Genomic DNA, 13,083 nt, shown 5'->3' on the forward strand with positions numbered 1-13,083 from the left:
CTAATGAATTTGTGGATCTCACAAAAGAAAACTTCAGGCAGAATGCTAAGTGCCAACTGGCTTCTTCTAGTTGCAGATGCTAAGGTAGGGGAGAGGAAGATGAGCTAAAGAGCTACGCTGGTGAAGACAGAATCCTGTGGGGACGCAGGAGATTCAACGTCTTGCTCACCAGTCTCTCAGCTGGCCAGAGTCCAGGCGTAAGTCCCCCCAGCACTGTGGCTGGAAGACCCCCGACAGGCCCAGAATGCTTTAAGGCAAAGCCTAGCTAGACCCAAAGGCTGACAGGAACCCAGGGACCCTAAGGGCTCTGGCCCACAGCAGCCTGCCCCCACCATCACGCCGCCACTGTGGGGGTGGGGTCAGTTGTTCAGTCCATGGGTCTCAGGATCGGGAGGTGCTAATCCAAGAGGCCCCCACGGGGTGCAGGCCGGACGCAGACCTGAAGTCGTACACGGGAAGCCTGGTGCCACAGCCAGGCGAGGCCTGGAGCCCCAGGATGAGGCTGAGCAGGTTTTGTAGGTGGGAAGAATATAATGATTGTGCCAAATGACAGGTTGTGGACTGCAGAAACAGTCACAATATTTTGTAGTTCTTGCCATCAAGAGGTAGAGCCTCCACATCAAAGTGGAGGCCACGGGAGGTGGTGATGGAGGCACGGTGTTGGGGATGTGACAGGAAGGTGACTGGCATCGCTGGACGGTGCTTGGGAGGGTAAGGTGGGATATATCACGGCGCATTCGTATTACCAGGATCCACGCCCGGCATGTGTGGGTCTTGACCAATGGGACAGGAGAAGGGAGGGAAACCTCGGGGGGCAGGGGTGCACATCTCATTGGGGTCACCTTCACCAACCAGCCTGTCTGACCCCACCGTGTGGCAAGGCCTCAGCTGGCAGCAGAGGTCAGTCAAGCCAGGCCAGATGCACAGGACAGCGGTCTCAAGCCATTAGGGTCTGGGGTGGTCACCGATGCAGTGGTAGGTAACTGACAAAATAACAGCAAAGGTGAAGCCAGGGGGAGGAAGCAGCTTAGTGGTTGCCAGGGGCGGGGAGGAGAGCCGGGAGGGGCTGCAGAAGACACATGGTCCCCTTGGGCTGATGCAGGGGGGCTGCACTGGGAATGGGCTTCGCGCCCTGATTTGTACACTTTGGAATGGTATGTTTCATGTTATATGGACTTTACCGTAATTTAGTAAGTAAAAGATAACCGACAAGGAAACAGGGCAGGCAGGGACTTGGCCACTACTCTGTCTCTCACTTAGATTGTTGCTGCAGTTCTTAAAACAGAGTGATGTTACTCCTAGAAGTGTCAGCAAACTCAACGTCCTGGGAAAACAACTCATATTTAATGCTAACAGAATAAACGGATCACAAAAGCTGCCTTTATAATAATGACGAGGCAAAGTTAAGGCCACCTGGGCTCCCGGGAGCCGTGTCCCTGATGCTGCTGCTCTTTGGAGCACTCAGGCCGTCCAGCCACCAGTGGACAAGACTGCCATACAGCACGTCCACAAACACAGACTGGAGAAGGTTCCAGGAGATGTTTGTTACTGGGACCTCTTTGATTTATAACAAAATTGTATTTAAACACTGAAATCTACAAATCTCAAATGGGTAACGACAGTCTCCTTGGCGTTCCTGTGCCTTCTCTTGGATGTGTGGGGGTCTCGAACGAGGGTGGTGTGGAGGAGCGCGGGCTGCGGCCCCCGTCAGGAGCCTCGTGGACAAGGCGCACGCTGCCTTGTGCTCCTGCACTGTGCGACTAAGGAAGCAGCCCCTCGGCCCCACGTACCCCGACAGTGGCTGAGGGAGCAGCGACCCGTGACCCCCATCAGCAGCTGCAAGACCACCAACCCAATCTTGAGACTTCTCTAAATTAGAGACTAAGGGCTTAACAACCAGATGCAACTCGCCCAGGTGTGACAAACTGGCTGTAAAAAGCATTTGGAGACCAGGAGCAGTTTGATGATGAATGGAGAATGAAGAGATGAAAATTTATCAACGTGAAAAGATGGAGATCATTAAATGAAACAAAACAAAAAAAAAACAGAATACAAAACAGCAGGTACAGGATGGAATGAGCTCCTTTTGGTTATAAAAAGTAGATATTGGTGTTTTGGGAAGGGGCATGTGAGATATTTCTGGGGTGCTAGAAATGTTCTGTGTGTGCTTCATGAGAACTTATTTACACCTGAAGCATGGTCCTATGCGTGTGCTACATATGATAACAAAAACGTTTGAAGAAATCATTCCTGTGCCCCTCTAGACAGAAACCACCCAGAAGGACGTTCTAAAGCATCAGCAGCGATCACCTCTGGGTACAGGGACATAGCCCTCCATTTCTGCTCGTCAGTGTTCTCTCATTTGCTATCATGCATATAAATATTTTTATAATAGTTATAATTTTAAAGTAGCAAATCAAACATAAACATCTCGTTTTGCCCCTTGTGACATCTCATTAAAACCACGTGGAGGAGTTTAGTCTCTAAGGGGCACAGGCAGGAGGGGGCCTGCGGGCAGCACCCTTTGGAAGCTGAGGGCGGTCAGAGGGACGGCCTAAAGGTGCAGACAAGAAAGCGGAGGCTCAGGCTGCCAGTGGAATGAGAGGACCACCAACCAGATTCAGACCTCAAATCCCCAAACCCAGGGACCTGGGGTCTCCAGCTACCTTTGGGAGCAGGAAAGAAGGGGGGCTACAGCAAGGAGACCTGGCTTGAAGCTAGGGAATGAACAGCCCAGAGACCCTGCCCCAGTTCATGCGGAGAGCCCTCAGAGCACGAGGCAGGCCTGCCCCAGACCCCCAGCAGAGCGAGCGCAGAGCACAGCCCTGGAGACTGGTGGTGGGGGGACATCCAGGTCTGGCCACCCACGCTCACCCCACTCTCCCAACACTGTCCATGCCCCATGCCCTCCCCGCCTCCTGAGGCGGGGTGGCTGTCCTCCTCCAGGGCTGGCTGCAGACCCCAGCCCCGCCCTCCACAGGCAACGCTCATTCTCAGCAGAGAGCACAGATTTCCTCTTCCCTTCTCAGTCCTCTTGGCAGCAACCTGGGGCTCGGCCAGGGCCTCTCATGGACGACACCCAACGTCTCTCCAGCACAGACCTCCTACCAAAGGTGCCTGCATCTGGGTGCTGCTTGCTGTCTCTACCTGGGTGCCGCTCTGCAAATTAAATGGGCTCAAAACTGTGCTCCTGATCCATTTGCCACCACATCCAGTTCTGTTCCTGTCTCACCCCAACACAGTCGCAGGAAGGTAACATCAGATGCAGTTGAACTCCCTTACAGGGCTTTCCACTGCAGAGGGGATAAACGCCCGAACCCCAGCAGGTCCTGGAAGGCTGTCTCGACCCAGGACTGTAAATGAACGCAAACGCCATCATCCTGCCTACGTGGGCAAGTGGAACCAGTGGCTCCATCTGGCCCCCAGTCCGGTACCTTCCTCTCGAAAATTCTCTGTCAAGCATCAAGAAAGCCAACTGGCCACAGCGACACGCTGAGATCAGCTCTAACATACAAAACCCAGGACACTGCAAAGGCCAGGATGGCAGGCCACATCGGGTCAAGAAAACGCAGCGGGACACTTCCAGGTTCCTCCTCACTAAGAAGCTTTGAACAACCAGCAAGAAGTAGGAGAAACATTTTTTCCAAAAGTTTCAGAAAAGAGTTATAATATTGCAGTAACAGGGCAAGCACTGAATCAAGAAAAAGGCCATTTAAAATAGGTACGAGGGGGGTGGGAGGTATATGGGGACCTCAAACTTTTTTAATATAACATTAAAAATAAAAAGACAAAAAAATAGAAAATAAAAAATAAAATAGGTAGGAAACAAATAAAAAGAATGAATAAATAAGTAAATAAAAGAGTCAGAAACCAGCCTTCATGTTACTCAAATGTAGCCACTCTCACAGCCAAACTCAGCATGTAAATGCAGTGCAGTCCCCCCAGCGTGGGACATGACACCCGGGGATGAGCCTCCCTGGCACCGAGAAATCACTATCACATATCAGCTGAAGATGCAACTAGAAAAGGACCTTGAATTAAAGGTTCAACACGGATCAGCAGAATATCCCTGTCTACATATAATAACATGACTTCAAAATGCTGTTTGACCTAATGTAAGGGGGAAATGGAAAGGAGAAATGAGAATATAAGGCTATGAGTCTCTAAAAAAGAGTCTGGAGGTTGTCAGAAGGAATGCCCTTATGCACAACTGAGCAGAGTCTGAGAGACAGATAAAGTAGATACAACCCCAGGTATTGGTTCTTTTGAGGAATAAAGAGACCCACGCGTTCTATGATCATGGCAGATGGGGTTCACTGCCATGGCAGATGGCCCTACTTTGGAGCTGGTGTTTCTGCGTGATGGAATTGGACTCAGAGGGGATCTCTTTTCACAAGACTTGCATGCTACTTTAATGGAATTGTAGTTGGTGCTGGGGTTTTAGATACATTTAGGGGATTTGAATCTCTGGACTGATAATATGACACCCAGGCCCAGAGCCTCAACAGACTTCAGCTCCTACACTTTGATTTATTGGACTTACCCCACTCAGCTAACATCGAGTTGAAGAAGGTCAACCACCACACCATGGAGCCTAGAGTGTCTACAACTGAAAGCAGGAGGAGTGCATCCTGTATCCATGTGGAATCTAAGCCTCCTCTTGACATAAATGTGCAATGGACACAACCAATCCAATGTCCACAGAGAAAATGTGGAATGGGTGTGGGAAGGGTAGCCATGGTGGCTGCTGGGTTTGGGGAATGGGAGGAAGAGATGAGATGTGGAGGCGTTTTCAGGACGAGGAGATGTCCTGGGTGGTGCTTCACGGACAATTACGGGACACTGTAGATCCCCCCAGGGCCCACTGGATGGAACGTGGGAGAGTGTGGGCTATAATGTGGACCACTGACTAGGGGTGCAGTGATGCTCAGAGATGTACTTACCAGGTGCAATGGATGTGTCACAATGATGGGAGAGAGTGTTGCTGTGGTGGGAGTGGGGGGTGGGGGCGGTGGGGTTGAATGGGACCTCATATTTTTTTAATGTAATTTTTAAAAATAAATAAATAATTAAAAAAAAAAAAAAAGAGTCAGAAACCCCTGATACCCCAGCAGCCCCCTCCTCTCACTGTCTGCGCTCCTAGTTCCAAAAGGAACAGAGAAACCCTCATGCACAGGCTGGGAGCCTGCAGCCCGTTTGTCTGCGGTGGCCTGAGGGCTGACATGTCCCAGCCTCGCTGCACGTAGAAGGTAGCTCATGGAGCTCTCCTAGGGGATGCAGCGGCGGGGCAGGCAAGTCGTGCTGCCAGGGCAAGGGCCTGCTGCCTGGAGGACACGCAGTGCAGTGCCCGGACCATGAGGCAGCTGTTTCCTAGGAAAGAGGCAACATTTGTTTCCATGGAAACGGGGGAATTCCTAGGGCCACACACACTAGCCCAAGACAACAGGCAGGGCCTGCAGCTATTCTCTAAATCCAGGTAAGGATAAGCCTGAAGGACAGCACTCAGGTCAATCTGCAAAGGCCGAGAGAGTTTTTTCCCTTTTTTTGTTAGCTCCTATACTAGCTGGATACCAACTGAAGGAACAGAGGTCACAGGGTCTAAATCCCAGTGATAACACATTAAATATAAAAATGTCTAGGTTTCAACAAAGATTACATGACATACAAAGAAACAGTAAGTGATGGCCCAAGCAAAGGAGAAGATTAAAGCAACATGGAGGACCAGATCTGGGCATACCAAAAACTTTTAAAAGTGGTCCTAAATATGCTCCAAGAGCTAAAGAAAACATAGACCAAAAAACTAAAGGAAACCAGAGAAATGATAGATGAACACAAACAGACTATCAACAGAGACGGAAATTATGAAAGGGAACCAAACAGAGCTGAAGACTGGAGCTGAGTTCCCCAGAGGAATTCAACAGCAGACTGGAGCTGACAGAAGAAACCATCAGTGAGCAGAGAGGAAAAGAAAAAAAGTGACAGAGCCTGAGGAAGCTGAGGGACGTCTTCAGCATACCAGTATACGCACTGTGGGGGACCCAGAAGGAGGAGAGAGAAAGACTATCAAGGAAATAATGGCTAAAAATTTCCCAAATTTAATAAACAACAAAAATCAAAGATGCTTAATGAACTCCAAACAGGAGGAAACCAAAGAGATTCACGCCACGGCATATTATAATCAAACTGACAAATGCCAAAGATAAAGAGAATTCTGAAAACATGAGAGAAGCAACGTATGTACAAGGGAACCACAAGATTAAATGCTGATTTCTCATCAGAAACCCTTGAGGCAAGAAGGTAGTGAGAAAATATACTGCAAGTGCTAAAAGTAAAAAAATGCCAACCAAGAATTCTGAATCTGACAAAACTGTCTTTCAAAAATGAGGGAGGAAATAAGAGATCTATAGATAAACAAAAGCTGAGGGAGTTTGTCACCACTAGACCAACCCTACAGGAGATGCTGAAGAGAGTCTGCAGGCTGAAAGGAAAGGACAAGAGACAACAGATCAAAGCCACATAAAAAAATGAAGATCTCCAGGGAGGGTAATGACATGCGTAAAGAGAAATATCAGCACTATTGCATTTTTAATTTGTAACTCCACTTTTCACTTTCTATAGGGTCTAAAAGACAAATGTATAAGATGAAATGATATACCAATGGTTTGAACTCCATGTATAAATATGTAATTTGTGACAAGAACTACATGAAAGTGGGGGAATGAGGGATATAGGACCACAGTTTATGTTTATGATTATAGTTGTTAAGTTTGTATTAAATCACATGAGATTGTTAGAGATTTAGGATGTTACATTTAAGCCCTATGGTAACCACAAAGTTTGTAGAGAATGTGCAAACTCACAGAGACAGGAAGTAGAGTACAGGTTACCAGGGGCGAGGGGCAGGGGAAATTGGCAGTTAATGCAAAATAATTGTAGGATTTCTGTCTAGGGTATAGGGAAAGTTCCAGCAGTGGATGGCGGCGAGGGTACTGCAACAGTGTGAAAATGATGAAACCCACTGTATGGTGTGCTTGGGAGAGGTTGGGATGGAAAGATGTATGTGGTACATATGTTAATAAACACATAATTCCACAACTGAAAAAAAAAAACAAAACTAAAGGGACAATGACAAATGCAATACCTGACACTGGATGGGATTTAAGAACGTAGGAGGGGGAAGTGAATTTGGCCCAATGGACAGGGCATCCGCCTACCACACGGGAGTTCCAAGGTTCAAACCCAGGGCCTCCTGACCCATGTGATGATCTGGCCCACATGCAGTGCTGAGTGCGCGCCGTGCCACGCAGGGGTGTCCCCCGTGTAGGGGAGCGCCACGCACAAGGAGTGCACCCCGTAAGGAGAGCCGCCCCACGCGAAAAAAGTGCAGCCTGCCCAGGAGTGGCAGGCACCACACACACGGAGAGCTGACTCAGCAAGATGACGCAACAAAAAGACACAGATTCTGGGTGCTGCTGACAAGAACACAAGCAGACACAGAACATACAGCAATGGACGCAGAGAGCAGACAACTGGGAGTGGCAGAGAAGGGGAGAGAAATAAATAAAAAATAAATCTTAAAAGAAAAAAGAATGTAGGAGAAAAGGCTCAAAAGGACATTATTGGGACATAAAAAATAGGAGTATGGAAAGTAAGTTTCATATCAAAATTAAATTTCTTGAACTTGATAACTGTACTTAGGTGATTACATAAGTGAATATCCTTGCTCATAGGAATGGTAAGTATTATGTGTTCAAGGAATATGATGTGTCTCCTGCTCTCAAATGTTAAATATAGATAGGTAGGTAGATAGATGATAGATAACAGAAAAAATGATACAGCAAAGAGGGAAAATACTGAAATTGGTGGATCTGGGTATCTTGGGGAGTGGGAGGTATGCTGGAATTCTCTTATGGGGTTTGTATTATTTTGGCAACTGTCCTGTAAGTTTGAAAACTAATAACAGTATCAGGCTGATAGGAAAACCTGTCCTCATCCCCATCCCCAAGGAACTGTGTCCCTCTAGTTAAGCAGGATAGTAGAGCCCAGGTGGCCCCTGAGGACAGCAAAAGGAAACTATCAATTTGGCCAAACAAAGTAAATATTGGCTTTTTGCCAACTAGTGTTTTTTGGACTCCTACCATAGGAGATTAGGAAAACCATTCTCCAAGTTGTCTTGAGTAATATCAAGAAAATCAATGGTTCTTCAACTTCACTTTTGAAAAAACAATTGTCCCTAATGTTCCATCTCATCAAAAGATGTAAATGAAATGAAAACCACATGGCCACACTGATGCAGGAAAAAGGCACAAGATGGAGTGCAGCAACATGTTTGAGGCTGCGCCTTCTCTGCAGGCGTGGTGTTTCTACACTGCTCTCCACACTCTACTTTCAGAGACCCTGGAGTCCAGTTTCAGAACAGGTTTAAGAACAGGTTTAAGCCGAAGTACAAGCTCTAGAGTTTACCCCTACACCTATAATGACAGCCACACCAAGGAGGGACACCCGCCGCACCCCACCCTACTTACGCAGACACTGGAGACCAATTTTAGAACAGGCCCCCCACCTGTGGCGCCAGCCCTGCCCAGCCCTTACCCATGAGGCGTCAGGTTGGTTGTCACCAGCACGGTCTTCACTTCCTCCACGCCGCTGCCATCCACTGCAGTGTCAGGCGTCGTCACCACCACCACCTCTTCCATGTGGACACTCACATCCGGGGCTGCCATGGCGGAGCTGAGAGCAGGACGCCCAGGAGCGGCAGCGCCCCTGCTCCAGGGTCCTGAGGCCTGGAGAAGAGCACAGCAAGGCAAAGGTTATAGGCAGCCTTCCTGCCTGCACAATAAAGCCCTGAGCAGAAGTCCTCTAAAGTCTCTCCAAAGGCTCATCTCTAAGTTGCAGCCCACTATCTTTTGCAAATAATTAACAGCATAAAAGGGATATTGGCCCAGCTTTGAACAACCAGTAAGAACCTACAAAACATCTTTCTCAAAACTTCAGAAAACAATAACAACAAAAAATAAATAAAAAATAAAAATTAAAAAAAAAAACCAAAACTCCAGAAAGCAGCAGAGCAGATATAGCTCAATGGGTAAGCACCTGCTTCCCATGTACAAGGTCCTGGGTTCAATCCCTGGTACCTCCTGGGAAAAGAAAACAACAACTCCAGAATCGTTAAAGGACTGCAGTAAAAGGTGAATGCCAATTCAAGATGGCAGCTTCATAGAGCAGTAGGACCTTTCTTCCCACCCCTCACTGGTCAGAGCAGAGCCAGCCTTCCTCCAGTGCAGGTCCCTGCTCCCCTCTGGTTCCAGGAGCACCTGTCTGGTGGTGGCCTAAGGGACTCGCCATCCCAGATTTGCCCCGGGTGTGGGTAGAAGGCCCTACAGGAGCGGTGGGGAAGCAGTCAAGTCTGCTGCCTGGGGCAAGCGATCGCTGGCATAAGGACATGACTGTAAGAAAACTGTTTCCTAGGGTAGAGGGGACATTTGAAACCTGTAAATGGGGGACACACAGAAAGAATTAGTGAGGCTCCTCAGTTTTAGCCTGGAGCTATTCTCATATAACTCACTGTACGGATAAGTCCTGAAGCATTAGCACAGATCAATATGCAAAGGTGCTTTCTTTTTATTTTCTTTTGTTGTTAGCTCCCAGCATTCAAGGAAAACTCAGCCATAACACTAGCTGGATACAAAGTTAAGCAACAGAGGCCCCAGAGTCTAAATTTCTGTAATTACACATTAAAATAAAAAATATCCAGGTTTCAACAAAAGATTACAAAACACACAAAGAAACGGGAAGTGAACGGCCCAGGCCAAAGAGAAGATTAAAGCATTAGAAACCATCCACTAGGAGGACCAGAACTAGGACATACTAGACAAAGAATTTTAAACAATGGTCCTATATGTGCTTAAAGAGCTAGAGAAAGCATAGACAAAGAATGCAAAGAAATGAGGAAAATGATAGATGAACACCAAGGGACATCATAAAGAACAGAAATTATGAAGGAACCAAACAGAGCTGAAGACCAAAGTAACAAATTAAAATTCCCTAGAAGACTTCAACAGCAGACTGAAGCTGGCAGAAGAAAAAAAATCGGAGAACTTGAAGGTAAGACATTTGAAGTCGTCCAGTCTGAAGAGCCGAGAGAAGAAAGAATGACGGGAGTGGAGGTGGTTCAGAGAAGAAAGAATGAAGAGAGTGGAGGTGGTTCCGTGATTAGGCCCCTCCCGCCCACCTTGGAGGGATGCCTCCTGAAAAGACCAGTACCCAACAAGCAGACACAGCAAATGGGGTGGGGAGAGACAAATAAGTAAATCTTTAAAAAAGGAAGAAAAGTGAACAGAGCCCGAGGAACCTGTAGGACATCAAACGTGCCTATATATGCTTTGTGGGAGTCCCAGGAGAAGAAAGAAAGGGGTAGAGAGAAGATTCAAGGAAACAATGGCTGAAAACTTTCCCAAATTAAATGAAAGACATAAATATACACATTTATGATGCTCAACAAACTACAAACAGGAAAAATCCAAATAGACCCATGCCATGGCATATTACAATCAAACTGTTGAAAGCCAAAGAAAGAATTCTGAATGCTGAAAGAGAGAAGCACTGTGTCACGTTCAAGGGAGCCTCAGGAAGATTAAGTGTTAACTGCTCTTAGAAACCATGTATAAGAGACAGGTTCAGTTAGTTTTCACATAAAGGTAATATAAAGCAGGGAGAAAAAATATTAATTAATGTAACCTGGAAGCCTACTGCCCTAGTCTCCCACTCCCGGGTTAAGCAGGAACAAAGGAAACCAGCTCAAGCCAGTAAAAAGGATGCACAAGAAAGAGTTAAGTCAATACCAATTCAACACTAAATTCCATTCCTTATTTGGCAAAAGGAGCAGGTAAAAGACAAACGGGTTGGAATGTGATGGGAGAAACTGCTTTTTAAAAACTGGGGGACTTGGGGGGAAAGTTAAACCTCTCAGATAGGCTATAACCTCTGACATAGCCAATCTACAGAGAAAGAGAGGACAGCTTGCGTACTAGGCTTAGGGGTATAAATTGTGTCACTTGGGAAGTGGACTTGGCCCAATGGATAGGTCATCTGCCTACCACACGGGAGGTCCACAATTCAAACCCTGGGCCTCCTTGACCCGTGTGGAGCTGGCCCAGGAGCAGTGCTGATGCATGCAAGGAGTGCCCTGCCATGCAGGGGTGTCCCCCGCGTAGGGGAGCCCCACGTGCAAGGAGTGCGCCATGTAAGGAGAACTGCCCAGTGCGAAAGAAAGTGCAGCCTGCCCCAGAATAGCGCTGCACACACGGAGAGCTGACACGACAAGATGACGCAACAAAAAGAAACACAGATTCCCAGTGCCACTGATAAGGATAGAAGCGGTCACAGAAGAACACACAGCAAATGGACACAGAGACCAGACAACTGGGGTGGGGGGGGAGATATATTTTTTTTTAAATCTTAAAAAAAAAAATTGTGTCACTTTCCTTTATTCGGGGTACCACGTTTTCTGGTTGTGAGTCCCTTCTTTCAAGATTGAGAATAAATTCTTTTCTTCTCCACAATTAGGTGAGCCTTATTTTCTTTCAGAAGATTTCTTTCTTACACGTGGAGGTGAGGCAGAAGTGGGATGACATATTTTAAAAAATTGCCAACCACGAATTTTGTATCTGGCAAAACCATCTTTCAAAATTGAAGGCAAGATTAAGACATTCCCAGATAAACAACAGCTGAGGAAGTTCATCACCACGAGACCAGTCCCACAGGAGATGCTAAGGAGACTTCTGCAGGTTGAAAGGAAAGGAAAACAGACAAAGGCGAAGCTGCATGAAGACATAAAGCTCTCCAGGGAGGGTAATGACATGGGTAAATATAAATGTCGGTACTATTGTATTTTTGGTTTGTAACTCCACTTTCTACTTCCTACAGGATCTAAAATGCAAATGCATAAAATGCTATAATAAATCAGTGGTGCTGGATTCATAAGGTATAAACATGTAATTTATTTAAAAGGACAAATACTGTATGATTGTATTACTACAAACCAAATATATTATGTAACATTGTACAATTTTAAAAAATTTCTATGTATCCAGTATATCTGGTGAGAAATGTATGTTTTTATTCAACTGTGTTTTCTTTTTAGCTTTTAATTGTTTATATTTTCAATTATTAAATATATAAAATAAAACTGAAAAATAGGTAATTTTTAACAAGAACTACATAAGGGTGAGAGGACAGAGGGGTATAGGAACATAGTTTATGTATGCTATTGAAGTTTAGTTGGTATCAAAGCAAATGAAATTGTTACAGATTTGGGATGTTAATATCAGAAAATATCAGAGAATATGCAAACTCACAGAGATATAAATTAGAGTACAGGTTGCCAGGGACAGGGCTCAGGGGAAATTAGGAATAAATGCATAGGGGGTATAGGGTTTATATTTGAGCATATGGGAAAGTTTTAGTAATAGAAGGTTATAAGGATGCTGCAATATTTTGCACATGATTAAACCACTGACTGGTATGCTCGGGAGTGATTGAGATGGAAAATTTTATACTGTATAGCTGTTACAATTTTAAAAAAAGAGACATTAAAGAGATAATCCACAACATTGTGAATATACTAAAAGCCATTGATTATACACTTTGGACAGATCGTATGGTATGTGAATATATCTCAGTAAAACTGCTTAATAAATAAATAAATATTTGTGGGAAAAAAAAGGTAATGACAATTAAATGCAATACATGATCCTGGAGGGGATCTAGCAAGGGAATAAAGGTTCAAAAGAACACTACTGGGACATATGAAAAAACTGAAATAAAGATGTAGGCTTTGTATCAATGTCAAATTGCTTGAACTTGATAACTGCCATTAAAGTGGTTATATAAGTGAATATCCAGGAAGTGGCTGTGGCTCAAGCAATTGAGCTCCCATTTACCAACTGGAGGACCCAGGTTTGATCCTCAGGATCTCCTGGTTAAAAAAGAAAAAAGGTGTCCCAGGTTGGCGTAGAGAGTGCAGCAAAGAGAGGCACAGGCCCTCGCACAGCAAGGCGGTGCACCAAAAAGATGATGATGCAA

The 13,083-nt window shown here is 45.8% G+C and overlaps 1 protein-coding gene across 5 annotated transcripts in view; it reads right to left on the reverse strand.

Moving 5' to 3' along the window:
* GMEB2 (glucocorticoid modulatory element binding protein 2) overlaps nt 1-13,083 on the reverse strand; it is a 44,694-nt gene that overhangs the window by 16,366 nt on the left and 15,245 nt on the right. For all 5 annotated transcript variants that reach the window (XM_004458215.5, XM_071211807.1, XM_071211806.1 and 2 more), the window contains one exon: nt 8,593-8,783. In XM_004458215.5, the coding sequence (XP_004458272.1) occupies nt 8,593-8,723 (131 nt within the window). In that variant the 5' untranslated portion in view covers nt 8,724-8,783. The remainder of the gene's footprint in view (nt 1-8,592; nt 8,784-13,083) is intronic.

The sequence above is a fragment of the Dasypus novemcinctus genome, chromosome 24, assembly GCF_030445035.2.
Source record: "Dasypus novemcinctus isolate mDasNov1 chromosome 24, mDasNov1.1.hap2, whole genome shotgun sequence".
NCBI classification, from domain to species: Eukaryota; Metazoa; Chordata; class Mammalia; order Cingulata; family Dasypodidae; genus Dasypus; species Dasypus novemcinctus.